We start from the raw sequence: 27,625 nt of genomic DNA, 5'->3' as shown, positions 1-27,625 counted from the left end.
GGACAAACGCTTATTGCGAGTTGAGTTTGTCCCAACATTTACAAGAGAGGATAATGTCGTTGTCATTGGCAATGTTGTTATTTTACATTCCTTGGTCAAAGACAAATACGGCAAAATCCGAAGCATACACGCGAACACGCATAGAGGCACCATCTCGTGTGATGAGACCGAGTCTGTATATATGACACTTGGCTTTCCGGGCCAGCTATCAAAAACTCGTTTTTAACAGTACGCCTATAGCATTTCAGTATTACCTACTGGTACATATACGAAAAAGGCAAAACATGATGATTCATCCCATGCACACCACTAAATACCTACTAACATCATTTTACAACGGTGATGCACTGCCGTCTCGCCATCCTTCGTATAATATGATCAGCATCCTTCCCATAGGTACCTATCGTGCCCATGCCCATCGCCATCATCGTCGTCTATACGATGGCGGTGTTTTGCTTCCTCAATTCGATATCCTCCACCGACCGCGCGGCAAAGAAGCAGACCACCAATCGTCATCGCCTGTCGTCAGGACGAAATGCTAACCGTCGATTCCCAAACAGATGATGTAACGCATGCGCCCCGATCGTATCGATTTTTCATAAAATTTGTTTGCTGAAACATTTCCCAATCGCCATCAGTCGCTGAGGCTGCCTTTCATTGCTACATTGGTACTGGTGCCGTTATCGTTCGTCGTCGTCGCTGGCCTGGCCAAGTTCGGAATTCTACAGGCGTCCAGCAGTCGCGGGGCAACGCACGGCGTAGAACTGTTGTCAAGTTGGGAATTAATTCACGGGGTCCTCCGCGGACGAAAACTGCACAATTCTGGTTTCTGTATTTGTAGTTATAGCTGGGAAATGCAATCATCTGGCACTTGAGACTAAAGAAAAAATCTAGATAATATCGCGAATGCATTAGTGATGAAAGGATTCTAAGTATTTCCTGTGCGAAGCGATTCCCGTCCGCGAATTTGTTCGTTTGCTGAAACAAAGAAGTGAAAAGTGGTCTTGCCCGTCGACGACTTCGGTTACAGTGGGCCCGTGGGCGAATTGCCAAGCTTTGAGGAGTGAGGAAGAAAGTTGGCAAACAGTCAATCGATTTTGCAAAACGACAAAAAAAAAATTCGTTGATAAAATACAACGTCCATCAGCGGGGGGGATATCAAATACATAAATAGTGTAGCACTAGTGAATGGTGATTCAATTATTCAAGCAGTTTGAACTGTGCTCTAGAGGGTGGTGCAAATCCAACAGGAAGAAAGATACAGGAAGCTGTGAAGTCTAGAAACAGCTTTTGCTCGTTTCGACGTGACGACACGGCGAACGATCTCGAAACAAACAACCTATCAACAAAATAAAGGATACAGAATGGCTCTAGATTTTGCAGCAACGTACAAGGTTCTGGTTCTGGGGGATTCTAATGTTGGCAAAACGTGCATAGTGCATCGATATTGCGATGAGAGATATTACGACACGTACATTTCAACTATAGGTAAGTGAATGCTTTTATTGGAGCTTTAGCAGAGTTTTTCTATTGAAAATGTTTATCTCGCTGGGGAATGGTGGAGTTTCGGAACTTCTCTGCCAGTGAGTCCTCGGGCCAAAACTGGATGTAAAAGGGGTTATGCTCTGTGGATCAAATATACAATAATCAAAAGCAATGGGTTCAACAGGGTTCAACAAACCACTTAGGGTCTGTCTCATTTGGAGAATTAAACTGAAATTAAACTTAAAAGTGACATTTCAATAATTATCAAATAACCCTGCTCGCAGAGCAAGATTACTTTTGACAGATATCGAATCATTTTGCATCGATGTCTTATTGGAATTGCTGGGTAGCACCAGCCATTCTTATGACTGGGTTATTTAATAATTTTCGAACTGTCACTTTTAATTTTAATTCTCCAAATGAGACAGAGCCTTAGACACAATAATTCTAGATTTAATTTTTATAATTTTAGAAATAAAACCTTAAATTTTAATAAATCAATAATAAAACAAAGTAGACATTTGTACGACCGCGCATCCCTCAAGAATAGACAGCCCAATATTTGGATTAAATGAATGTATTAACAATTTCAATAAGGGTATAAAAAGTTAGTTTCGATTTGTAGTTATTTGAAAATTATTGCGAAAAAAGGCCTATAAGATGCCTTGTAATTTATTGTTCTTTTTTCATGACAAGGCTTGAAATAATAAAAATCCTCTACTTTGACATTTATTGTTTTGAAACCGTGTCAAAACAAAAACCCAGATTAATCCACCTAGCGTTGGTGGTGCCTTTCTCGCATTTAGTTAAAACACCAACCTTATATGGGGTTTATATGGTCCGATGTACCATTTTCTTCATAACTTTTAAACGCAATGACCGATCGTTATAAAATTCAATAGTGATCAACAAGGTTTTGTCCCCTGTCGAATGAAACTTGTTGCGAGAAAATCGGTTAAGGATTACTATACGAAAAGTTGTCTAATGTTTTTTATAGCTTTTGTGCACACACATACGCACACACATGCACACACACATACACACATACATACACACGGACAGACAGACATGGACTCAACTCGTCGAGCTGAGTCGATTGGTATATAATACTATGGGTCTCAGAGGCTTCTATAAAAAGTTCGTTTTCGAAGTGAAATGATAGCCTTTCGGTACAACTTAGTTGTACGAGAAAGGCAAAAAGATTTCAAAATTTGTTTAAAAATTACCTGTTGTCCTTTTTTTTACATTGCAGTAGTCGAACGAGCATCCGTTAATCCTAGTTTCGTAAATATTAAGTCAATTGTGCTAAACAGGGTTTCGACTTTTCGTTTCAATGAGACCAAAGCAAGCGTTTTTCAGGTCAAGGGAGAATCTTTTGAGGGTCATCTTTCACCCATCAATCTTTCCTCTAGAGTTAACCTTGGAAGATAAACGTAAATCTTGCCTATTAGATGAAAATCCTTTTTCGTTTCATCACTTTTACCCTTCACTCACTTTTCGCGAGAATTATCGCAGAACAACTACAAAATTGTATGGACGCGCCGGGATTCGAACCCAGAATAGTTACAATAATATCTGTATAAAAGTATTCAGTTATTTGCTCCACATGAGCTACTACCATTTGCATTGATGATGCCACGAAAAGACTCGAATATGAAAGAAAAAGAGCAAACCAATGTTTGGCGTGAATCAAAGTGAGCGAAAAATGCTTATCATTCTCCAGGCTGTTTTTCTTTCCCGAAAAACGATTTCTCCCCAAAATTTTTGATGAGGGAGCATCCTGTGCTCCTGAGATTGAGCGAGTATTACGAACCCTGGTGCTAAACTTAGGGTCTGTCTCATTTGGAGAATTAAACTTAAAAGTGACAGTTCGAAAATTAAAAAATCATCCCGTTATAAGAATGGCTGGTGCTACCCAGCAATTCCAATAGGACATCGATGGAAAATGATTCGATATCTGTCAAAAGTAATCTTGCTCTGCGAGCAGGGTTATTTGATAATTATTGAAATGTCACTTTTAAGTTTAATTTCAGTTTATTTATAATGCGTATAATGGACCCCCTGAACAAAACCAAAAGTTAACGCTGGAATCAACGATTTCCTGCAAATTTCCATTGGATAAAGCTGCTTCACATATCAGGGTAGTTGTTCCATGCAATTGTTTTGGCTTGGGATACTAAAATTAAGTTATATTAACTAATTTTTAAAAGTAAATACGTTACATTACTAGCACACAAGGGGGGTCCATAATAGGCAACAGGAACAACAACAACAAGGACGATAGGCATAAGTACGTTAGGCATAATGGATGTTAGGCATAACGGGCGTTAGGCATAATGTACGTTAGGCATAATGGACGTTTGGCATAATTCTACCTTCTTTATGTCGTGGGCTGTTCTTTGGGTCATTTTATGCCTAACGTCCATTATGCCTAACGTACATTATGCCTAACGTCCGTTATGCCTAACGTCCATTATGCCTAACGTACTTATGCCTAACGGGGTATACCCCAATAATAGGACGCATTTGCCTGTCGTTGCGATATTTTTTGAAGGTCACCCCTATTGTTGCGGTATTGCATGTAATTCTTATGGAAGTCGATACCACAACAATAAGGACCTTAGCACTATCGCAATCATAGGCTCAAAGGATTCAAATTTTTAATGAAGAATGTTGATTTTTCATCATTTTGAATGGAATTTTGTCAAACAAAAGCTGTTCTAGTCGTTAATTCGAAGAGTTTTAGCGTATCCACAAATGTTTTTGATGATATTGTATCCAGAATGCACTATTTTAGCACTACCGCAACATTAGGACATACCACAACGATAGGACGTTTTACCCTAAATATCTTCACTGTGCGGTCTCACATATGTATGTAGGATAATCGGAAATGAGTTGAACATATGAAAATAATGTGAAAACCCAGCCGGTAGTTAATAAAAATAGATGTAAATATGGAGGGAAAACGCAAATGTTGAGGATACATCATCGATTTAGGTCGATTATCACCTCAGGCCTCAGGCAGTGTTGATAAAAACTCAAATTATCAAATCTCATCCACGATTCAAATCAAGCGCGAGGCATCTTCTGCAGGGGTGAGTATATCGATGCTTGGTTGTTCCCTGGCCTCATTCGCCAGTCGATCAGCCATAGTGTCACCGTTGATGCCGGCGTGCCCCGGAATCCAGCAGAAGCGGACGGGTTTGTTTTGCGCTGCACGTTCAATTTTCTGAATCCACGGGTGTTTCGACGCTCCTGATTCCTCTCGGTATTGATGTTCGGGATCGCTATTGCCATCTTTATGGCATACGCTTCCGCCGAGAAGACGCTGCAATCTTTCGGTAGACTGAATGTTCCGACAACTCCATGAGCGTAAAATGCGGAGCCAACTGTTTCATCCTGCTTAGAGCCGTCGGTGTAGAATACCGTCGATCTTTGGAAGCGGGTCGATACCAACTGCTGAACAATTGGGCGAACTCTATCCGGCGGGTCGCCAGCTCGTAAACTTCTCTTCACGTCCCACACTATCGACGGTTTTAGTGCGTTCCACACACGATTGCTCTGTCTTACTAAATGACTGACGGCGGGAAGTGCTGTATCCGTAAGTTCCAAGATACGATCTGATGTTCGCCGGATCAGAGGAAGGGTGCTGTTTTGTTGTCTGTTAGCTAGTATCCGGATGGTCGTTCCTGATACTGATTGAGCTGCGAGGAATGCGAAAGGGAGAGTTCCAGCTTCGGCCATGACTGGTCACAAATACTCCTGAAGCGTAGCGTACCATTTTGTTGTACGGTGGGGAGAGGGTTTGTAGGGTCTCAGGCTATCCTCGGATCACTAGTCCTATTTCGTATGTCAGCTTTGCTGTGACTAGCGCTGAGCCAACCTGCAGTAGGGTTGCACGACTACTACGTGGGAGTTTTGCTTCAATCATCTAAAGGATTCGCAATCGTGAGTCACACGCTTTCTTCACGGCTGTACAGTGTGGCTTGAACGTGAGCGTTCGGTCCAGAGTGACGCCCAGGATCCGTAGGCGGTTTGTTTTCGGAATGTACGTTCGATCGATGGAGATATGTTGCGCCGGCTCTCGACGCGCTTTTGGGATGCAGTAAAATGGCTGGGACTTCGCCACAGATATGCGGAATTCCACGATCTTTACCCATTTGTCCACTGCTTTGACGGCGGTTTACAGTTTGCGATGTAAACCTTCACATTTTGTTCTACGCACCACGAGGAGGATGTCGTCCGTGTACAGAAGGATTTCAACTCCGGCGGGCAGCACACGAAAAATAGGCTGACTCGTGATGAGAAACACAGGACGGAACTCTGAGGTACTCCGTTCTCCAGAGGGTACTGTAGGTGTATGAGAAATTGTGTACTTCACTGTGTTCACACACTTTTGGAAGACAATGTAGTACCCTTGAAGTGAAGATCGGACACATTTCAGATTTTCGAATTTTTAGAAGAATTTCAAACTTTTCGGCACTTTCGGTTTATCTCCGATTTATCTCGGTTTATCATACATAGCGTGACCCAAACCATCGACCATTGAATGGAGACAGCTGGGCAGCCGGGCGATGTTTGTTTGTTTCTGTTAGATTAAGCACGTGACGATACCATCGGGCGATTTTCACCAGACCTTCACTCTTCATTCTCACTCTAGCACTTGATACACTGATCGAAGCGCGTTTCGACCGCCGCGATCACGAAAAACTAGGAACATTAACCTTGTTTGTTTCGAGGGCGCGCACTGTACCACTGTATGGGACGGTGTGTCGGAACGTGATGAACTGCGTCGTTGCTACCGAAAAAGGCAGTAACTACGGAGTGCTTTGGGAGCGGCAAGCAAGGTCGCCGGGTTACTGTCTGCAGACCTACCACGTGTTACGAAGGCTGATTGGGTTTGGGAACAGGAATTTTGCCTAGTGAGCTCGGTTCCGCCCACAAGCATGTACTTTGTCTTTGACGCATTCACCACCAGTCCAACTTTTGTTGCTTCACGTTCGTACAGTTCTGCCAGTTCTGCAAATGTTCGGCCGACAATGTCCATGTCATCCGCGAAACAAATAAATTGACTGGATCTGCTGAAAATCGTACCCCGGCTCTTCGCATGACACCTTCTAGCGCAATGTTGAACAACAGGCACGAAAGTCCATCACCTTGTCTTAGTCCCCGGCGCGATTCGAACGAACTGGAGTGTTCGCCCGAAATCTTCACACAGTTTTGCACACCATCCACCGTTGCTTTGATCAGTCTGGTAAAAGCTTCCCAGGGAAGCTGTTCTCGTCCATAATTTTCCATAGCTCTACGCGGTCTATACTGTCGTATGCCGCCTTGAAATCAACGAACAGATGGTGCGTTGGGACCTGGTATTCACGGAATTTTTGAAAGATTTGCCGTTCAGTAAAGATCTGGTCCGTTGTCGAGCGGCCGTCAACGAAGCCGGTCGCCTTTCTTGTAGATGAGGCATATAACCCCTCCCTTTCACTCCTCCGGTAGCTGTTCAGTAGGGTGGCTCAAATTTGTATGGGAAATTTTTTTTCAATTTTTATGATGGTCCGCCCTCTTATTCGGTTCTATTTGATGCCCTGATGCTCTGAACAAAATTTCAGCCAAATCGGTCTACGTTTGGGCGGTGCTAAACTCGTTGGAAGTTTTTATGCAAAAATGTATGCAGAAACATTAAAAAAAAAGAAAATTGCAGTTGGACGGCACAACTTACTATGAAAAACTATGATATTCATTCAGCTCTTGTAGAATTATATACAGAATGTTATGCTGAAAACCGCGAGAAGATTAGAGTTTGCCCGGTTAAGTTATTAGCTATTCTGTGAAGTGGGGTTTGGGCAAATTTCGTTTCTTTTACCTTTGAAAAGAAATAAATTCACCCCTACAACACTGCAGTAAAATGCTAATATCTTTGCGTAATAAACTCTATTCTTCTCGCGGTTTTCAGCTTAACATTCTGTATATAATTCTACAAGAACTGAATGAGTATCATGGTTCTGGATCGTAAATTGTGTTGTCCAACTGCAATTTACTGGTTTTGGATGTTTTTGCATACATTTTTGCATATAAACTACCAACGATTTTAGCACCGCCCAAACGTTAACCGATTTGGCTGAAATTTTGTCCAGAGCATCAGGGCATCAAATAGAACTGAATAAAAGGGCGGCCCATCAAAAAAATTGAAAAAGTGTTTTTTGAGCCACCCTACTGTTCAGATTCTGACTATCAGTTTGTGTAGGCAAGTGGCTAGCTTTTCCGGGCCCATCTTTATGAGCTCAGCTTCGATACCATATTTAACAGATGCTTTATTGGTCTTTAGCTGTTGGATGGCATCCTTAACTTCCATCAAGGTGGGGGCTGGTTGGTTTCCATCGTCCGCTGAACTGAACGTAGTCATCTCCTCCGCTGCCTTGGCATTCACTGCCTGTACTCCCAGCGCCATTCAAATGTTCCCCGTAGTGCTGCTTCCACCTTTCGATCACCACACGTTCGTCCGTCAAGATGCTCCCATTCTTATCCCGGCACATTTCGGCTCGCGGCACAAAGCCTTTGCGGGATGCGTTGAGCTTCTAATAGAACTTGCATGTTTCTTAAGAATGGCACAGCTGTTCCATCTCCTCGCACTCCGCTTCTTCCAGGCGGCGTTTCTTCTCCTGAAAAAGGCGGGTCTGCTGTCTCTGCTTCCGTTCTACGTTCTGCCGGGTACCTTGCTGCAGCGCGACTGGCTGCGCTGCGTTCTTCTCCTCCAGAATCTGTCTACACTTTTCGTCGAACCAATCGTTCCGTCGACTTCGTCCCACATACCCAACGTTGTTCTGCGTCGTTAATGGCTGCTTTGACTGTATTCCAGTCCTCAAGAGGGGCCCCATCGAGCTCACCCTCTACCGGCAACGCTGCCTCGAGATGCTGCGCGTATGCAGTAGTGGCGACATCAGGCTGCTTCAGTCGCTCTAGGTCATATTGCGGCGGTCGTCGGTACCGAACATTGTTGATGACGGATAGTTTTGGGCGCAGTTTAACCATCACCAGGTAGTGGTCAGAGTCGATGTTAGCGCCACGATACGTCCTGACGTCGATAATGTCGGAGAAGTGCCGTCCATCAATCAGAACTTGGTCGATTTGTGATTCTGTCTGCAGTGGTGATCTCCAGGTGTACCGATACTGGAGGCTGTGTTGGAAGTAGGTGCTGCGAATGGCCATATTCTTAGAGGCGAAATCAATTGGTCGTAGTCAGCCGATGAGCGCTGAATTTCCCAATAGTCGGTCTAAACTCCTCCTCTTGGCCAACCTGAGCGTTCAAATCTCTTAAGATGATTATGACGTCGTGGCTTGGGCAGCTGTCGTACTCACGTTCCAGCTGCGCGTAAAATGCGTCCTTATCATTATCAGTGCTTCCGGAGTGTGGGCTATGGCCGTTGATTATACTAAAGTTGAAGAACCGGCCTTTGATCCTCAACCTGCACATTCTTTCATTGATCGGCTACTACCCGATCACGCGCCTTTGCATATTGCCGTGCCACACTGTTAATCCTTACTTCAGAGTAGGGTAGAGAACCATTTGGGTATAATGTTCATTACACGATTCCCGTCCACAATGTTCGTTACCGCAAAGAAATTCTCTGCTTGTCACTTTTATTTAAAAGAGGGGAAGTCGACGAAGAGAATCCTCTCTTGCGACATTCGCCCTTTTACCAGATAGAGCTTGATATGTATGTTGATTCGAAATGAAACGAAACGAAATATATATTTACTTTCGAGACTTCGAAACGATACGAAATCAAGGTCCATTTAATTCGAAATTTTACGGAACGAAACGAAATTTTAATTTTTTTCCGCGGAATTTTTATTGAATTGATTTTACATTTAACAAAATTTGTTCACACGCAACCGAGATATGTATCTCCAAAGTTGTCCATTTTGTATGAAAAACTGCAAGTGGGCTTTTTATTATGCAGGTCACTGTAGTAACAAAAGAAGCAGTCTGTGATGAATCGCCGCTTTCCCGTTTACAATTGGCGAAATGGCAATACCCCAGCATTAGTGCCGTACCAAATTTCTCTTTATTATCATATTCAGGATATGATTCCTTCCTTAGAAGTAGACATTTTGCCTAGACTTGTAGATATAATGTCTTCAATGAAAGCAAAACCTGTCTAGTATGACTTAAAGTGATATTATTGCCTAATTTTCTCAAAATTGCACGCGGCGAACCCTTCATGAAAGGTACCGCCGCGCTTTCTGCACCCCGTTTACTTGATTCTTATGAGTGAATAGCATTGCGGTGTATCATTTGGCGCGGCCGTACCTTTTCGACAGTCATTCGCCGCGTGAAGTTTTGTGCAAGTACCCATTTGGGAACACTACAAACGCCGCGCAGTGTATCATATCCAGAAAATCTGACAATATATGTATATGAAATGAAATCTGCGTCTGGAATGAGGCAAATAAATATGATATCCATTCGTAAACAGTTTGTTTGGAAAGACAATGAATGTATAGTTAAGTCCCTTTTATGAAAGTTAATTACAGTATACCCCCGCTGATCCGACAAATGTATGGCCGGAATATGAAGGGTCCTGTCGTTAATCCGACTGTCAAATTCATACAAATCAAGACAAAATTTTCAAAATGACTGATCTGCTTTTGTAAACAAAGATTGAAACGACGATTTGACGAATCTGATAGCACTCCCACGCAAACCAACACCACCAATAGGTAGGTGAAGTGTCCGCTACCTGTTGATGGCGTTGGTTTGCGTGGGAGAGCTATCAGATTCGTTAAATCGTCGTTTGAATCAGTGTTTACAAAAGCAGATAAGTCGTTTTGAAAATTTTGTCTTGAAATGAACAGCACAAATTAGAAAACTGACAGCATAATGTGTTTAAATGGGTTTGATGCTTTTTAATCCGGAAAATTCCGAATTAGCGAGATCCGGACTAACGAGTTGTAGGATTAGCGAGGTCCGGAAAGGCGGGCGGATACTGTATACAGAAAATCCTGTCATTAGTAAATAATAATTAGTAAAGAATTCAGAGTTTTACTATTTCTGGGGAATTGTACATTCTGGCAAATTACGTTCTAGCAAATGGTCTATTCTGGCATATGGTCCATTCTGGGGAATGGGTTTCTGGTAAAAATCATTCTGATAAATTGATTCTGGCAAATGCCATATAATCCTTGAGCTATCTCAAAACCAGAAAATGAATGTATCCAGTATTTTGCGCTCGGTAATGGCGGCGTGAGTGCCATACAGTTTGACGTTCAAGAGGTAGAAAACATTGGAACTCATCTAGTTTGCTCTGGATAATAAAAAAAATCAGAGAACAACAAACGTCAACCAACATGAACAACAACAAGGATTCCCGCATGGATTTGATTTTAGATAAATGACTTTTATAATTACCTACATTTCTTTTCATTTCAGGCATTAAATAGGACAATCAAGGACCGCTTTATGAACGACCCCTTTGAAATATATGCATATTGTGGGTGAAATAGTGTGAGGTTCTAGACATGCGATTACCCCTGCATCTTAATATGATTGAGCTCTATAGTTAGAATATCCTTATGTACATCTTCAAGTCTCAAAAGAAGACAATTCACACAATTACAATTATTTGCTTTCTCTCTGTTCTTGCCTTTATCTGTACAGGATTCCAAATATATGAACGATGATGTCTAGCGCAGTAGTATTTTACACTACAATCCACTTTTGAAATAAGGCTCAACGTTCAGATTATGGGAAAATCAAGAAAAGAACGATCATTCCGGTTTTCACAGAGAATATAGTGTACATATTGTGTTTATTATAGTCTCGGGTAAGAATTTTCGACTTCCCCGCGTGTGATGACCGTGTAATTCAAACGTGAGGTATGATAATTCATACTTTATTCGAAACCCGTAGAGGTAGAGTAGTACAAATTATGCGCAATATGCCTATATTCCGTAAAAAGCAAGAATTTGAAATAACAAAACAAAAACTTTCGCCACGATAAGATACGATAAGTTACGATAAGATACGAAATTCCGTTAGAAGAGACTAATATTGAATTAACACAAAAATGAGAAGTATTCAAACCCACTGGTGAAAAAAAAATCTCTGGTGAAATATCGGGGGTCGCTCATAAAGAGGTTCTTGATTGTCCTATTTTATGCCTGAAATGGAAAGAAATGTAGGTAAATTATAAAAGTCATGCAGCTAAAATCAAATCCAAACGGGAATTCGTGTTTTCGTTCTTGTGGTTGACGTTTGTTGTTCTCTGATTTTTTTCTTATCCATGGCAAACTAGATGAGTTCCAATGTTTTCTACCTCTTGAACGTCAAATGGTTTGGCACTCACACCGCCATTACCGCGCGCAAAATACTGGATAGATTTTATTTTCTATCTAGTGGGCGTATACGTAGATAGAGAATTCTCGCTTAACTTTTCAAAAGGACCTAAGTAACATTTTTTTCATGAATTAATTTGAGTACTGCAATCGAAACCTTTCATGTTTTTCTGTTGATTGCGCTATTCAAATTAATTCATGAAAAAAATGTTACTTAGGTCCTTTTGAAAAGTTAAGCGAGAATTGTTAATAGCATATACATTTGCTCGCTAAACGAATCCTCTGCACCTTTCTAAAATGCACAAAGATATTTCAGATTGTATTTCAGAAATGTGATTGCAAAGTTTTTACGGCACCAGTTTGTCAGGTATGTAGAAATAATTTTTCCTTTCTCATACAAAAACTTGTAGCAAAAGGATATCATTTACAGTATACCGCCGCTGATCCGACAAATGGATGGCCGGACTATCGGGGTTTCTCTCGTTAATCCGCCTGTCAAACCCATACAAATGAACCAAAACAAAATCTCAGCACAAATTTGGAAACTGACAGCATAATGTGGTCAAATGGGTGTTGATACTTTTTAATCCGGAAAATTCCGAATTAGCGAGATCCAGACTAACGAGTCGTCGGACTAGCGAGATCCGGATAAGCGGGGTGATACTGTACTTCCAAATTCAACCTTTTTAGGTTGGGAGGCTCGGAGACCCATAGTCTTATATACAATCAACTCGACGATCCAAGTTATAGTCTGTATGTCCTTGTATATATGTTTGTGCTATGAAGCATGCAAAATCATTGCCAAATTCATTAGTAATGGCCACGCCCTTACATTCAATTTAGGCTTAGGATAGGAAAATGAATTTGACACTCATTATTATAAGAGACCGAGGAATGCTCTGCATCTCCGTGAGCGCCACTGGAAAGAAATCTTTGGTTTGTTGAAAAGGTAATTCCAACCTGGTTTGAGACATAAGAGGTGAAGAAGTCGGCCGTTAATAAAAAAAAAGGCGCTCTAAAAATAATACACAAGGGCCTCAGGAATCCACGCCACGGCTTTGCCTCTTTGACAAAGTTGTACTGATTCAGACATTTACACTCTGAGCCTGACGTTTTAAATATTAAATAGGATAGAATAGTTAAAGATATTTTTCGTTTTCTGTTGGACATTTCTAACAAAACACTGAAAACGTTTTATAGATGAAAACTAAATACGTATTTGTCGACTCAGAATAGGATTACATATGTAGTAAGCGTTAATATGAAAATTTGTATGACATTAAGTTTTGAAAAAAGCTTTATGATTTTGTTCAGCGGCGCAGCCAAAATTTTTGATAATACACTTCCGCGGAATTCCGTTAAATTTCGTTAAAAGCTAATTTTTTCTAGCGAAATTTTTGTAATTTTACGAAACGAAACGAAATCAAGAAATCAGATTTCGCCATGCTTAAATTCCGCGAAATTCCACGGAATTTCGTTTCGAACCACTTGAAACGAAATTTTTCGAAATACCGCATATGCTTACTACGGAGGGTTCCTGCTGCCCCCAACTTCCTGATATTCATCAGCATTAATTGAAATATCGCAATTTGTTCCACATCCTTGTTCAGTATATATTTTTATTGAAGAAACAGAAGCTTTACTACGAAGCCACGAAAAACTTTAAAAATCTTTATTGCATTCATGTTAACGATATAGCTTGGTAATATTTTTGCCTAGTCCACTGCGTCATGTCTTTTCCTATAATTCTGAGAACAGGATCAACCCACATCCCTATCCGCTAGCTACATGAATCAAACAAAGATAATACATGATGTTGAGCTGAAAACAGAAGCTTTGCCAAAAAAAACCACCATGCAAAGGCATAAATTTTCAACGTCTGTATTTTTTTTCCGCTTCCCGACCTCCACATCAGGGCTTGGGGCATGAACCATTTCGTCGTAAAATGTCCCCTCGTCGTAAAACTCGTCTCGGCTGTATTATTATTTTATTTTGCTTGCTTGAAGGCCAACTGATGGCACCCTAAATGACAAATTTCGGCGAATATTGTGGTCTAACATTCCGGACGATACTCTGGCTAAATTGTGTGAAGGGAAATTCATTTAGATATTTGCAATACTGTTGAAGAATCAAAAAATATATCACATTTACAGTTTTGCTAGGACTCTTGATTATGACATCAAAGGACATGTGTAATGTAGTCATTCCCCGCCAAATGAGATGTATGCAAACACTTTTCAATGGTGTGACGGCTGTCTGAGTGGATACTTTGCCACGTTCGAGCGCCACCATGTCGAGATAAGTCTGCGGGAAATGAGATCGTCTGAAAAGGGAAATGTTTGCGAGATTAGTGCATGTTGATAATTCGGTGGGGTGTGAAGAACATTATCAAGCACTGTAGTGTGGCAGGCAGTCAAAACTTTATTTTAATTTATGATTTATACAACAATTATAATCATTTATACAAGAGTCATTAATTGGTAAATGACTCAATGATTGACTGTTGCATATCTAACGATACTCATTATTTGTAAATATAAATATTTGTAACGCAATATACCTATCACAGTTTGCGTAGTTATACGTCAAATTTTCGGTTGTGCCTCAAATTCAACATTCTACTTTGACGTACATTAATTCTGAACTACTTTTCCATTATCAGGAATCGACTTCAAGCAAAAACTAATCAACCTAGACGGAGTGCCAATCAAGCTGCAAATTTGGGATACCGCTGGTCAGGAGCGGTTCCGAACGTTGACCACTGCCTACTACCGGGGAGCGATGGGAATACTGCTGATGTACGACGTCACCAGTTTGGAGTCCTTCAACAACCTGTCCTATTGGCTACGAAACATTCAGGAGGTAGGCATCGACCGACGAAACTCAATTACATCTACCACAACCCCCGCCGGATGAGTGCAGCCGTATATAATTGTAATTGCCGTTTTTCCATTTCAGAACGCTTCGCCGGACGTGGTGAAGGTACTGGCGGGCAACAAGTGCGAGTGCAACCCACCACAGCGGGCCGTCGACAAGGACCGAGGAGACAAGGTATGAAGGTGTGCCGAACCATTTCGACACAAATTTTCATCAACAACCCCTGGAACTCACGCAACACAGTTGCGGAGTCCTTGGACGACACGAAGCACTAAAAGTGTAGACAAGGAAATCGAGTCATAGTAATGTGCCATTTCGCTAATCTCATCTTGGCTCATGCCGTGCGCCTTCTCTGGGTGGGTGTATAGAACGACTTGTACGTGTACCTACCTGCCAGAGGAATGGAGGGATTTTCTTCGGGTGGAAAACTCATTTAACCTGAAACTGTTCAATTTGTGCGAGATTATTACATGACTGAGTTTGCATTAGTGGGACGAAGCCAATCGGCAGCCGTTTTTGTTTCCTGTTAGAAGAAGATCCTAATGCATATGTACAAGAGCTTGATGTAAACCTGGACAATATGATAACCATTATTAGAGTGATGCGAGGGTAATGGAATTATTCAAATTATAGGCTACGTGCGTATTTAAACAACAATGCATTTCTTCCGTTGCACTTTACTGCAGGGATCCCCCTTGCAATGAATTTTCCGGGTTAGTAAACTACATAAATCAGGTACCACCGACGGCGGCATGTGGGTGATGTGGATGCAAAACAAAGAACGTTCGGATAGCCACAGCAATACAAAATTGTGTACCTATATTTGTGTAGAGATACGTAGGCATTCGCCTTTCATGCGGTTACCATACAACGTGTATGGGCGTCGCGGCGTCGATTGCAGTTAGAATTATTTATTGAATGAGTGAATATTAGCGAGACAAATAGGCGTCGCACGGAATAGGAAGGTACCTGATGGCACGGTCTGTTTTCCATAGCTGAAAGCATGTCGTGCATGAAAACTAGTTGTGAACTGTATATAGAGTTCAGTGCCGTTCGGCGCCAATCATGAACTATAGCCCCAGGGAAGGGCAAACAGTCCTTGTACGAAACCTTCACTCTTCAGAAGGTTTTTTTTTTATAATTTGCAGGCTTGTTTTGCATGATTCACTTTCGTGGAAAACAGGGAAACATCGTGGAATCTAAATGGTTTCAAAAATAGGTGGTTTATATGTTCTATGAATGCACGTGAGCTGCAATTTTATCAGATTTCGTCATAAGAGCATTTGTGCATGTTACTAATGTATTTGATTTTTCTTTTTCTTTTCTAATGGCTCTACATTCCAACTGGAACATGGCCTACTTATTACATCCGTTGCATCCGTTGTGACTCACAACTTGTTGGTTTCTTAATCCATTGCACAATGGTCCCGAATCTAGCAAGACAAAAATGTTTGCGCCAAAACTATTAGTTTTAGACATATAGTGCCTTTGGGAAAAAATTCATATTTTTTGACGATTTTTTTTCCATGTAGTGAAATTATGGTGGTACCTATATTTCAGAAGTTGGTAATATCAACTTTTTAATTTTTCGGTAAAGATTTGTGCAATGTTCCACAAAGTTGTAGAGCAATTCATTTTGAGCAACTTTGCCGAAGAAACCATTTTTCTATCACTTATGGTTCACAAATTATGAGTTTTTTAATAAATACGTTAGGGCGGTCCCTAAAATCGGTATTCTTCACATAACTTTTATACATTCATTTCTCGCATAAACTTTGTTCCGAGCACTTTTAGGACTTTTGAAGACGCACATTTTGTTAAAGAACCATGGATCTATCTCTTATAACAAAAAAGTTATTCGAGTTTTGTATGAAAACATGTTTTTTTTCATATGCGTTTATTTCAAAATGGAGCAAACCGATTTCCAATCTATTGGTTCTATTCGAAAGCTCACACTTTTCTGCGTTTATGGTGGGAAAACTGGGAGAGCGTTTTTTGTTTAAAGCGTTTTATTGCATTTTAAAAAATATGTTTTATTCGAAAAACGGCTATAAATTGATAAATAAACGAGATAGGTCCATGTGTCTCCAACAAAAAGATGTGTCTTTAGAGGTTCTAAATGTGGTCCATACAAAGTATCCCTCAAAAATCAATACATAAAAATATATTTATAAAAAACGGTTTTCGTAAGGAAATGAACGTTAGATCGATCAAAGTAGGCTGAACTAGAGAGCGCATTTTCTCGGTTCACCGGTTCATTCATACTGAATGTTTACATACGCGTTGAGACTGCCATGTCTTTTGTGTGCCATGTTAAACATCAAACAGAAAATCAGGATACTATGCATATTAATGGTAGTAGCTTGGTTTTCTGTTGGATATGTAGCGTTAAAAATACGTCACTTTTGAGTATAGCCTTTGTTACAAGCCTATCTTGTTTTGATTAGATTTTTTTCGGTATCGCCAGTGGGAGAAAGCAAAGATGTGCTACCAGTGGTTAGCTACTGAAATGTTTTTATTACTATTACGTTAAAATCAAATCTTCACATTTGGCCGCCACGTGGTGCATCCTAGCGGCGAATGCTTGGATAGCACGTGCTGTTTGTACTGCGGAGAAAATTTTCACATCTATGAGAGCTTTGGAAAATTATCACGAAAGTTGTAATTTTTGTTGCAAGGCACCAGCCTACTTTGATCTAACTAACGTTTATTTCCTTACGAAAACCGTTTTTAATAAATATATTTTTATGTATTGATTTCTGAGGGATACTTTGTATTGATCACATTTAGAACTTTTAAAGGCATATCTTTTTTTTTTGAAGATCCATGGACCTATCTCGTTTATTTATCAAGTTACAGCCGTTTTTTAACCAAAATCAAATAAAACGCTTTAAACATAAAACGCTCTCTCGATTTTCCCAGCATAAACAAATAATAGTGCGAGCTTTCGAATAGAATCAATAGATTGAAAATCGGTTTGCTCCATTTCGAAATATTTGCATATGAAAAAACATGTTTTTCATAGAAAAACTCAAAAAACTTTTTTGTTAGTCCATGGTTCTTTAACAAAAATGTGCGTCTTCAAAAGTCCTAAAATTAGGGTTAGTTATAACTTAACATTTTTGTCTTGCTAGATTCGACTCTGGGACCATTGTGCATTGGTTTCTGCGACCTTAAAAAGATTGGCAGAACAGATCCCGTCGGATCATTGTCAAGAACCATTTTTATCGGGTAACTGTCCGACATTCTGGCTACGTATCCGGCCCACCGCAGTCTCCCGATTTTCGCGGTGTGAACGATGGATGGTTCTCCTAACAGCTGATGGAACTCGTGGTTCATTCGCCTCCTCCACGTACCGTCCGCCATCTGCACCCCACCATAGATGGTATGCAGCACTTTCCTTTCAAAAACTCCCAGTGCGCGTTGGTCCTCCACGAGCATCGTCCAGGTCTCGTGTCCGTAAAGAACTACCGGTCTAATAAGCGTTTTGTAGATAGTCAGTTTGGAACGGCGACGAACTCTATTCGATCGGAGCGTTTTGCGGAGTCCAAAGTACGTACGAGTTTCCAAGTTTCCTGCCATGATGCGTCTTCGAATTTCTCTGCTGGTATCGTTATCGGAGGTCACCAGTGAACCCAAGTACACGAATTCTTCAACCACCTCGATTTCGTCACCACCAATACAAATTCGTGGTGGGTGGCTTACGTTGTCCTCTCTTGAGCCTCTTCCTATCATGTACTTCTAAAGTGATACGACCAGAGGAATTTCGGAGACTCGAGTAGAAACGCGATAATAATTAATTGAACACTAGCGATCAAAAGTAACACGTTTCAACACTTGTTTTATTCAGCAAAGATATACAGAGCAGTAGTAGTAGAATGACAGATTGTCAAAAAGGTAACGAGGCGTTACATCGATGTGGATGTACAGATAGCAGGGATTGTTATTCTCAACACTTCGTCTTCGACGTGTTGATGACTAGTTAAATCCGTTTAGCTTTCGCTTTTCAGTCTGATGTAGGCTTCCTCCATCCTCTCAAAGGTACGTGCCATGATATCAATGTTGTCGGCGAAACAAAATAACTAGACGGACTTCGTGAAAATTGTACCACTCGTGTCAATCCTTGCCCTTCGCATTACTCCCTCCAGAGCGATGTTGAATAGCAGACACAAAAGACCATCATCTTGCCGTAACCCTCTGCACGTTTCGAAGGGACTCGAGAATGCCCCTGAAAATCGAACTACGCACATCACCCGATCCATCGTCACCTTGATCAACCTTATCAGTTTATCCGGAAATCCGTTTTCGTTTATTACCTGCCATAGCTGGTCCCGATCGATTGTATCATATGCGGCTTTGAAGTCGATAAATAGATGATGTGTGAGCACGTTGTATTCGCGGCATTTCTGCAATACCTGACGTACGGCGATTACCTGATCTGTGGTAGAGCGTTCATTCCATAAATCCCGCCTGGTACTGCCCCATGAACTCTCTGGCAATTGGTGTTAGTCGGCGGCATAAAATTTGGGAGAGTACTTTGTAGGCGGCGTTCGGCAATGTGATTGCGCGGTAGTTGCTACAATCCAGCTTATCGCCCTTTTTGTAGATGGGCACACGATACCTTCCAACCACTCTTGCGGCAGAATCTCATCCTCCCAAACCTTGGTAATCATCCAGTGCAGCGCTCTAGCCAGTGCTTCGCCACCGTGTTTAAACAGCTCTCCTGGTAGTTGGTCAACTCCAGGGGTTTTGTTGTGTTTCAGCCGGCCGATATCTTCCTGGATTTGCTGGAGATTCGGAGCCGGAAGTCGTATGTCCTGCGCGCGTGCTCCTAGGTTCATTACCATACCGCCACCGTTATCTGTCACATCGCAATTCAGATGCTCTTCAAATTGAGGATGCAATCCCTGTATATGGGGAGCGAGCGGTTGAATTGAACGCTCGTCGAGAAGGCCCAAGGCCCGTTCGATGCTGACCGATTCCGGAGTTTCTGGGGTCAAGCCGTCCAAACAGCAGCTTTCTTGTCCAACCGCAGCCCATCGAATGCGATCGCGTCGAATGTTACACCGTTCGAGCTCTGGGAGGGGAAGAAGCCGAATGTATCCAAGCTACGAGCATTTGGCTGCCCTGTCTACGTCCATGTCCCAAAGGAACTGAGAAAGAAACTGGATGCAAAGGCGTGGAAAGGTGTGTTTCTTGGCTACGCTTGCAATGGATATCGTGTGTGGCATCCAGAACAGAAGAGGATTCTACATGCTCGAGATGTTGACTTCGTGGAAACAGGCACACTTAATTTTTTCCACCGAGATCTCAGCACTTTTTGTTTATTTTCCCGAGGTGGGCACCGCCGAGTTTCAGCAAACATGATTTTTGCCGAGATCTCAGTAAAAGTGACGTTTCAGTTGCTGAGATCTGGTAAATATTTTGCCGAAGATCAGTAATAGACCAAATTTTATGCCGAAGTTCAGTTCAAAAACTTACTGAGCTACAGCGGTGCCCGATTTTGCCGAGCTCGAGAAAGAAAAACTTAGTGTGGGTAGTAAGGCGCCGACGAAAAGCGAGTTTGGTAAACCTTTGATAGATATTATGCTTCCTTTGAACGATGATGATTCAAATACGAGTGTAATCGATGATGAGACACAGCCAGAATCAGTATCTGACGAAGATTACACTAGTTTCATCGATGGCAGTGATGAACTAGCGCCAACCGAAGAGTCTGAAGGGGAGCGAGATCGGGAAAATGACGATGAAGGCAGTAGCTCGCAGCGACCCGTACGTTTGCGAAATACTCCAGTGTGGCACAAAGATTACACACTTAGTTTTTTACCGAGATCTCTGCAAAATGTTAAACTTTTACCGAGTTTCGCACAACCATGCCCCAGCAAACATGTTTTTTGCCGAGATTTCTGTCAAAATTGCTGGAAATCGGCAAATAATTTGCCGAAAATCAGCTAACAAACGTCATTTTTGCCGGGATATCAGTTTTTATTTTGCTGGGCAGACGGCTGTGCGGATTTTTGCCGAGCTTCAGAATTAAAAACTGAGTGTGTAGAGTATGCTGCCTACGCTCTGAATGCCACAAGTTACGTCGAAGATCTCCCTAACTCTATCTCCGAAGCTCGTAAACGTAGTGACTGGAAATCCGGATCGCTATAAGGCGCGTCTAGTCGCAAGAGGTTTTAGTCAGATATACGGTCTTGACTATAGTGAAACCTACTCACCGGTGACAAAGCTAGACACTCTCCGTTCCGTGCTAGCTATGGCGAATCAGAAAGGGATGTTCATTCACCAAATGGATGTCCGTACAGCTTTTCTGAATGGTATATTGACCGAGGAGATATATATGGTGCAACCGGAGGGTTTCGAAGCTGATGGAAACATAAGTCAATATATAGACTTAAACAAGCATCACGCGCTTGGAACGCCCGTTTTGATGATTTTGTTCAGAGGCGGATGAAGTTCACCAGAAGTACAAACGATCAATGTCTGTATATCCGACGGGTTGACGGCGAGGTGGTGATCATTATACTTTACGTGGATGATGTGTTGGTCATAAGTTCATCGATGCGCACCATAAATACTGTAAAAAGTTGTCTTTCTAAAGAGTTTGAAATGACAGATGCGGGTGAAGTGCAATGTTTCCTTGGAATGAACATCGATCGGGACCTGCAGGAAGGTGTAATGCGAATTAGTCAGCGGCAATACTTCGAGGATATGTTGCGACGTTTTCGAATGGAAGACTGTAAGCCTGTTTCAACGCCCTTAGAATGCAGACTGAAGCTAGCAAAAGGTATAGAGGAAAAACGTATTTCTGATCCATACAGGGAACTAGTGGGTTGCCTAACGTATGCTGTCGTTACAACTCGACCGGATTTGGCAGCAGCAGTCCATTTCCTCAGTCCTTCGTTAAATTAAAGGTTCGCTAGATATGTGCCTCGTGTACAGAGTCAACAATGAGGCTCCAACGCTTGAAGTTTTTACGGATGCTGATTGGGCTAATGACGTGGTAGACAGGAGATCAATTAGTGGTGCAGTTTTCAAAGTCTATGGATGTACAGTCGGATGGACTACCCGGAAACAGAACACGCAGTGTCATTGTCTTCAACGGAAGCAGAACTGAACGCTTTGTGTAATGCTGCTTGCCATGAGATGTGGTTAGTTCGTCTGCTGAAGGATCTGGGGTGCGATATCACACTACCAATCACGTTTTACGAAGATAATCAATCTACAATACGGATTGCAGAGGAGTCAAAGGATTTTGGTCGCCTGAAACACGTCGACGTTAAGCTGCATTTCCTTCGAGACCTTGTGAAGCAGAAGAATATTCGTTTGCAGTACCTTCGATCAGAAGAACAAGTAGCCGACATAATGACGAAAGGCCTACCGAGAGGAGTTTTCCGTCAACATCGTACTGGTCTTGGACTTATCTACCAGCAGCGAGTGCGGGGAGTATTGAGGATGCAATCCCTGTATATGTTGTCCCCATTCTCATCAACCAGACTGTAACATCAGGTGCCCACTTTTTCACACTCTTCAGTGTAATATGTTTTTGATGTTAACTGTAAACAAAACAGTTAAATTCGATTCTTGCTTTATTTAAGTGTTCCATCCGAATTCCCTTCCCACTTTACTTCATAGTGCTGCCGCCACTTTTGTATTACCTTACCCTCGTTCGTATGAAGGCTCTCGTTTATGTCCATACATATATCGGGCTGTGGCAAGTGGCCCTTACTTTCGTGCGTTATTAGCGTGGTACAGTTGCTCCGTCTCTTCACGGTCTCGTTCTTCCTACTGGCGCTTTTTCCTCCGAAAAATCGAGTTTTGTCTGTTCCACGCCCGTTTGTGTCGTGCCTCGTTCACGCTCGTGCGGTGTTACAGCAATCTGGCCCATGCTGCATTCTTCTCCTCAACTAACTGCTCACATTCTCTTATCCGGGGGCACCGTGCCAAGTGCCAAGTGCCTCCAATGTCAGATCGAATAATATCTCTCCAGCCATCTTCAAGAGATACTGCGCCTAACTGCTCTTCCGTTGGGAATGTCACTTCCAGCTGCTGCGCGTGGTCTTGGGCTAGTCTACCGTCTTGTAGCCGCCGAATGTTTAGCCGCGGCGGAAGACTCCTACACCGTTTGTACACTTGTACACCATTTTGAGCGCAGACATACTGCAACGAGACATACTGAAAATCGGTATGCTGTCTTTTTTTTCTAGTGGCATTCCGATTCGCAACAACACTTTTCCTAGGGTGAAGCCAGAGTAGAAGCGACCGTGCGATGAGACGCAACGCGACAGTGCAATTTGACAGTTCATTGATAGCACTGGTTGATAGTAATTTTTTAATCGCGATGCTCGTGTGTTGCATTTGTAGTTCTCGGACTCTAAAATCGACTGGCTACTGGCGTTTGTTGTTTGATTGGGGAAATTTCGACTTTATTTGGTCACCAAGTAGGAAAGGGATCGTCGCTTTAACAGCGTTGAAGTCACTTGCATGTTTGCATGTTTGCATGTTCAGATAAGTTAAAATACCAACTTATTACGATAATCTAAGTTATTATGATATCGGAATATTCCCATGAGTGTTTTACTGCCAAAAAAGTTGAAAACTGTTTAGCAGCATATATGCATAGACAAGCATAGAAGCATCCCGATCAGCACAAGTCAGGCAAAAATGGTTACAGCAACTTCCTTGTGACTAAATCTGGTCACATATGAGTTGCAGTAACCCATATGGAACATCCCTAGTAACATTTTGGTTTTATGCTGGTTTTATAATACCCTTGAAGAGTAAATTATAGACTTCAAGAGCGTTATAAAACTTAAAGTGTTACTTGGGATGTGTGCTGCTAGGGATAGAAGCATATGGAGACGTATGGAAAATTTGTGCGATGATTCATTTTGTGACTAAACTTTTTATGCAAATTTTATCCCATCTGTTTTATTAAATATATGAACAAGTGTGCAAACATTTGTGTGGAGTACATGTTCTTGGTTGACATCTGGGTGCTGCGGATAGAGCCGTTTTTTTGCTCTCAAGCGAGTAGAGGGATATTTTAAAATCAATCCCATAAGCAAAATTATTTTGCAGTTACTTGGCTGTCAAACATTTCCCGTTCTTCGAATTTCTCTTTCCATGCTGCATGAGGGCGCACAAATGCGCGAGACTCTACATGACTTTACGATGGTGTACACACCTTCCTGCTCCAATAAGCTGCTGAATCTCGTGAAATTTCGTAACTAGTGCTTCTTAGTTGCATTCCTAATAATTTTCCGAAGTATTATGTGAAAATATTTGTTAAAATGAATACAAAAGTGAATTTTTATTTTTATTTTTCAAATAATGACAATACTTCTCAATATAGGATCTGAAACGAACATAACCACAATCTTCAATGTTTGGCTCCGGCACAATAGAAAAGTTTGGCTTCAGTTTGACAACCAAATCGATTCTATTCGCACCACCCAGGTTGACATGTCGAATACTGCGATCAAGAAATCATTAGGATCATGCTTTCAAACAGCAGGTTCCCGGGCGTCTTCTAAGCAATTTCCACAATTCTTTCACTGTTGTCTTATCCACCTTCTCTATTTTCCTGTTGTTTGCTAGTTTGTTATGTTTCTAGGAATCTTCATTTTCTGCTGATCAGCTGTCATTTAAAATGTAGAAAATTTTGATTTACCAAATTCAATATGAGTAAAATTTATCGATTTAAAAGAACTTCATAATGGAAATCAACCCAGCTTGTCCCTGCAAGCCCTTGCGTATTATATGCAATCCAAATTAGTTTGATGCAGACGTTGTAGGTTCAAATTGTTCTGGAATTCAGATCATTTGGTCCAGAGGGTCAAACGCCTGGCATCCAATCGGAATAAACCCAGCATGCCCGCACAAGTTCCTCGAGTACGTGCGTATTATGTGCAGTTCAAATTAGTTTGTTGCAGATGTTCTAGGCTCTCCAAATCGTTCTGGAATTCAGATCATTTGCTAGGCTATGCCAACTACGCCTGGTATCCAATCCGAATCAACCCAGCATGTTAATACCAGTCTCTAGAGTCCTTGCGTATTATTTGCAGTTTAAATTAGTTTTATGCAGCAGATTTTCTAGATTCTCCAGATTGTTCTGGAGCTCAGATCATTTGGTCTGGCTGGTCGATTACGCCTGCTGAGGGTGGCTGGGTTCGATTCCCGGTGTCGGTCTAGGAAATTTTTGGGTTTAGAAATTGTCTCGACTTCCCTGGGCATAAAAGTATGGTAGCCTCATGATATACGGATGCAAAAAATGGCAGTATGGCCAAATTTTAGAGATATTCGCATAAAAGTCTCATACGCCAAATCGATCAAACAGCGTTTTTAGAGTGTTATTTCACTCACCTACCGATTTTGGGACGGAAAAAGTCCTCTCTACCGACCTGAGCGTTAGCGTCTCCGATAACCATTTTCACGTCATGCTTTGGGCACTTTCCATAGCTTGCTCCATAGGTTCAAGACATTCATAAAACGCATCTATCGCGTCATCGGATTTATCGTTTGTCAGTGCGTAGATGTTGATTAAGCTGTTATTGATGTTCAGATGTTCTAAAATCTAAGTTCTCCAAATCATTCTAGAAATCAGACCAATTGCTCTACCAGGTCAATTACGCTCGGTGCAAGAATGGTGGTATACTAATCCATCATGAAGTATAAAGAAGGAAGGATTGCTAGTTTGGCTCTTGTTGCTATTGGTGATTTAGATCACCTCTGCATCATTACGAATGTGATAGGGTGTTGGGTTACTTTTAAGGGATAGTTTATAGCTATCTGCATTAATTTCGATACGTGAACTGTGAACGTTCCTCCTGATCGAACTTCACTTCATTACATAATACATATACTACTTTGTGGATAACGTCATACTAATAAAACGTTTATTTTGTTTTAGATCGCTGAAAATTTCGACATGCCTTTCTTTGAGGTATCCTGCAAACAGAACATCAACATTGAGGAAGCATTCCTAACACTGGCCCGTAAAATCCGCGAACAACGAGAGCATAGAGTACGTAGCGTTGAATTGAGATGACCTCCTCACAGTTGCTGACATTACCTAATTTATTCTAAAACCTTTGCAGGGTGAAAACTTTGACGATGGCGATCGCCAGAAAGGGCTCCAGGACATGATCAAGAATGGGCCCGGTTCTAACGGACTGGGGCCCTTCACGTTAGGCAGTGGCGGTGAAGGTGGTCGATGTTCCTGCTAAGAATGTCAACCCCGTTTGGGCTCGGCGGTCTTCGGATTGAAGGATTCTGCGCTGGTTGTGTTATCCGATGGTGACGCGGTATGACACAGCGATGAAAAGACTCGAATTTTATCAAGATTGATTATAGATTTTGTTGACTAGTATAGTTGGAAGCCAACTCCCACAACAACTAAATCGAATTTTGAAGATTATGTTCTACTCGTATTTCGCCTGGAAGATGAGTTGAAAAAGTGCACAAATAAATGGATCTGGAACAGGCATAATTTTATAACGAAGAAACGACTATAGAGGGATGGTATACTACACGATAGTGAAGAGGAATGAGATATTAAGTAAACAATACTCATATCACATTAAGTAGCTTAAATACAATGGTAAATCCATAAAGGAGAATACAAAATAATCCAGTTTTATACGTTTAGTATGTTCTTATTTGTAACTAGATGTATTTGTTATGTGTTCATAATTCTTAAAGTAGCATTATATACCGGAGCAGGATCTCAGTCTTCATTATATTGTTTGTGATCTATCATTATTGCATTGCTGTTTTCTAGCCTATTTTTTACAATGGCGAAAAATTCATCATAACATACAACAAAATCTTGATCACAGTTTTTTTTATGTATTACATATTTAATTAATAAGCAAATAGTTTGCACATACTTAGTTGAATTAATATTGTAATATTTTTTATTAACTCCTTCTTGCCTTTTTATTTAAAAATTCTCTGCCTCCACCTGAAACAAAGGGAAAAAAACTCGAAATATGTAGTTTTTTTTTATTAGGCTGTAAAATTTAAAATAGTACTAATTGAAAAATAATCAGAAGGATTCGTATATTTTCAATTTGATATCCTGGTTTCCAATAGATTTATTTGTCTTTTTCATGTGGCGTATATTTTGTACTAAAGCTCTTTTCCAAATTTCCGAAACTTAAATATGAATTTATTCTGTCATTTTCGATATTACTAATATCTAACAACTTTGTTAACAAATTAGGTCATTCATGACCGTTGACCGATATTTGAACTGTCTTTCGTTTATGTTTTAATTCGGGAATTGATACGGAGTTTGACATTCTTTCCTGCGTGCTTAATTTATTGATCTGAATGCAACGAAATACACAAATAGGAAATGCTAGAGGCGGCAATTAAGCTTTATGTGGTATCCACTAACGGTGGAAAAAAAGCTAATCAACTGTTTCAAACGCTACCATCTGTGTAATAAATTAACCTTCAACTACCTACGGTTCAAGTTATACTTTCAGTTTCTCATCCAATCTAGCGTAAATTATGTCAATGTGATACACAAAGTTAGGAGGACAAGTTTTAATGTTAGTCTCATACATTGCGAACCATTTGGAATCGTTCAATAGCGCAAGAAAATCGACGGGGGAGAAATCCCGAAATCCGGTTGTTTTCTATTGTGTTATATTGTAACGGTTTTCATTTGCACCCTAGAAAATAACAGAATGTGCATAGATTATTAAAATTTCAAACTATTGAAACCAAAATTCAAAGCAAAAGAAATATTGAGAAACCAGGGCAATGTTTGAGGAAACACTATGTGAAAATTTGTCAATATATACTGAAAAGTGGAAATAAGAATAACGATAACAGGAGCTGCAATCTAATTGGAAGTTTCATTTCGGATAGCTGAAAATAAATTTGACATAATATGCCACAAACATTTAAA

At 41.1% G+C, this 27,625-nt stretch overlaps 1 protein-coding gene across 1 annotated transcript; it reads left to right on the top strand.

The window, feature by feature from the left end:
* Window positions 1-603: 603 nt before the first annotated feature.
* Window positions 604-27,625, top strand: LOC134209988 (ras-related protein Rab-8A). The gene is made up of 5 exons (XM_062686006.1): window positions 604-1,488; window positions 14,486-14,685; window positions 14,782-14,874; window positions 25,616-25,729; window positions 25,803-27,625. The coding sequence occupies exons 1-5, from the start codon at window positions 1,365-1,367 to the stop codon at window positions 25,929-25,931; spliced, it is 660 nt and encodes a 219-aa protein (XP_062541990.1). The 5' UTR covers window positions 604-1,364; the 3' UTR covers window positions 25,932-27,625.

Source organism: Armigeres subalbatus, chromosome 2, assembly GCF_024139115.2.
Source record: "Armigeres subalbatus isolate Guangzhou_Male chromosome 2, GZ_Asu_2, whole genome shotgun sequence".
NCBI lineage: Eukaryota > Metazoa > Arthropoda > Insecta > Diptera > Culicidae > Armigeres > Armigeres subalbatus.
Note: the sequence above shows the minus strand (reverse complement) of the source record. Positions and strands in the feature narration are given on the sequence as shown.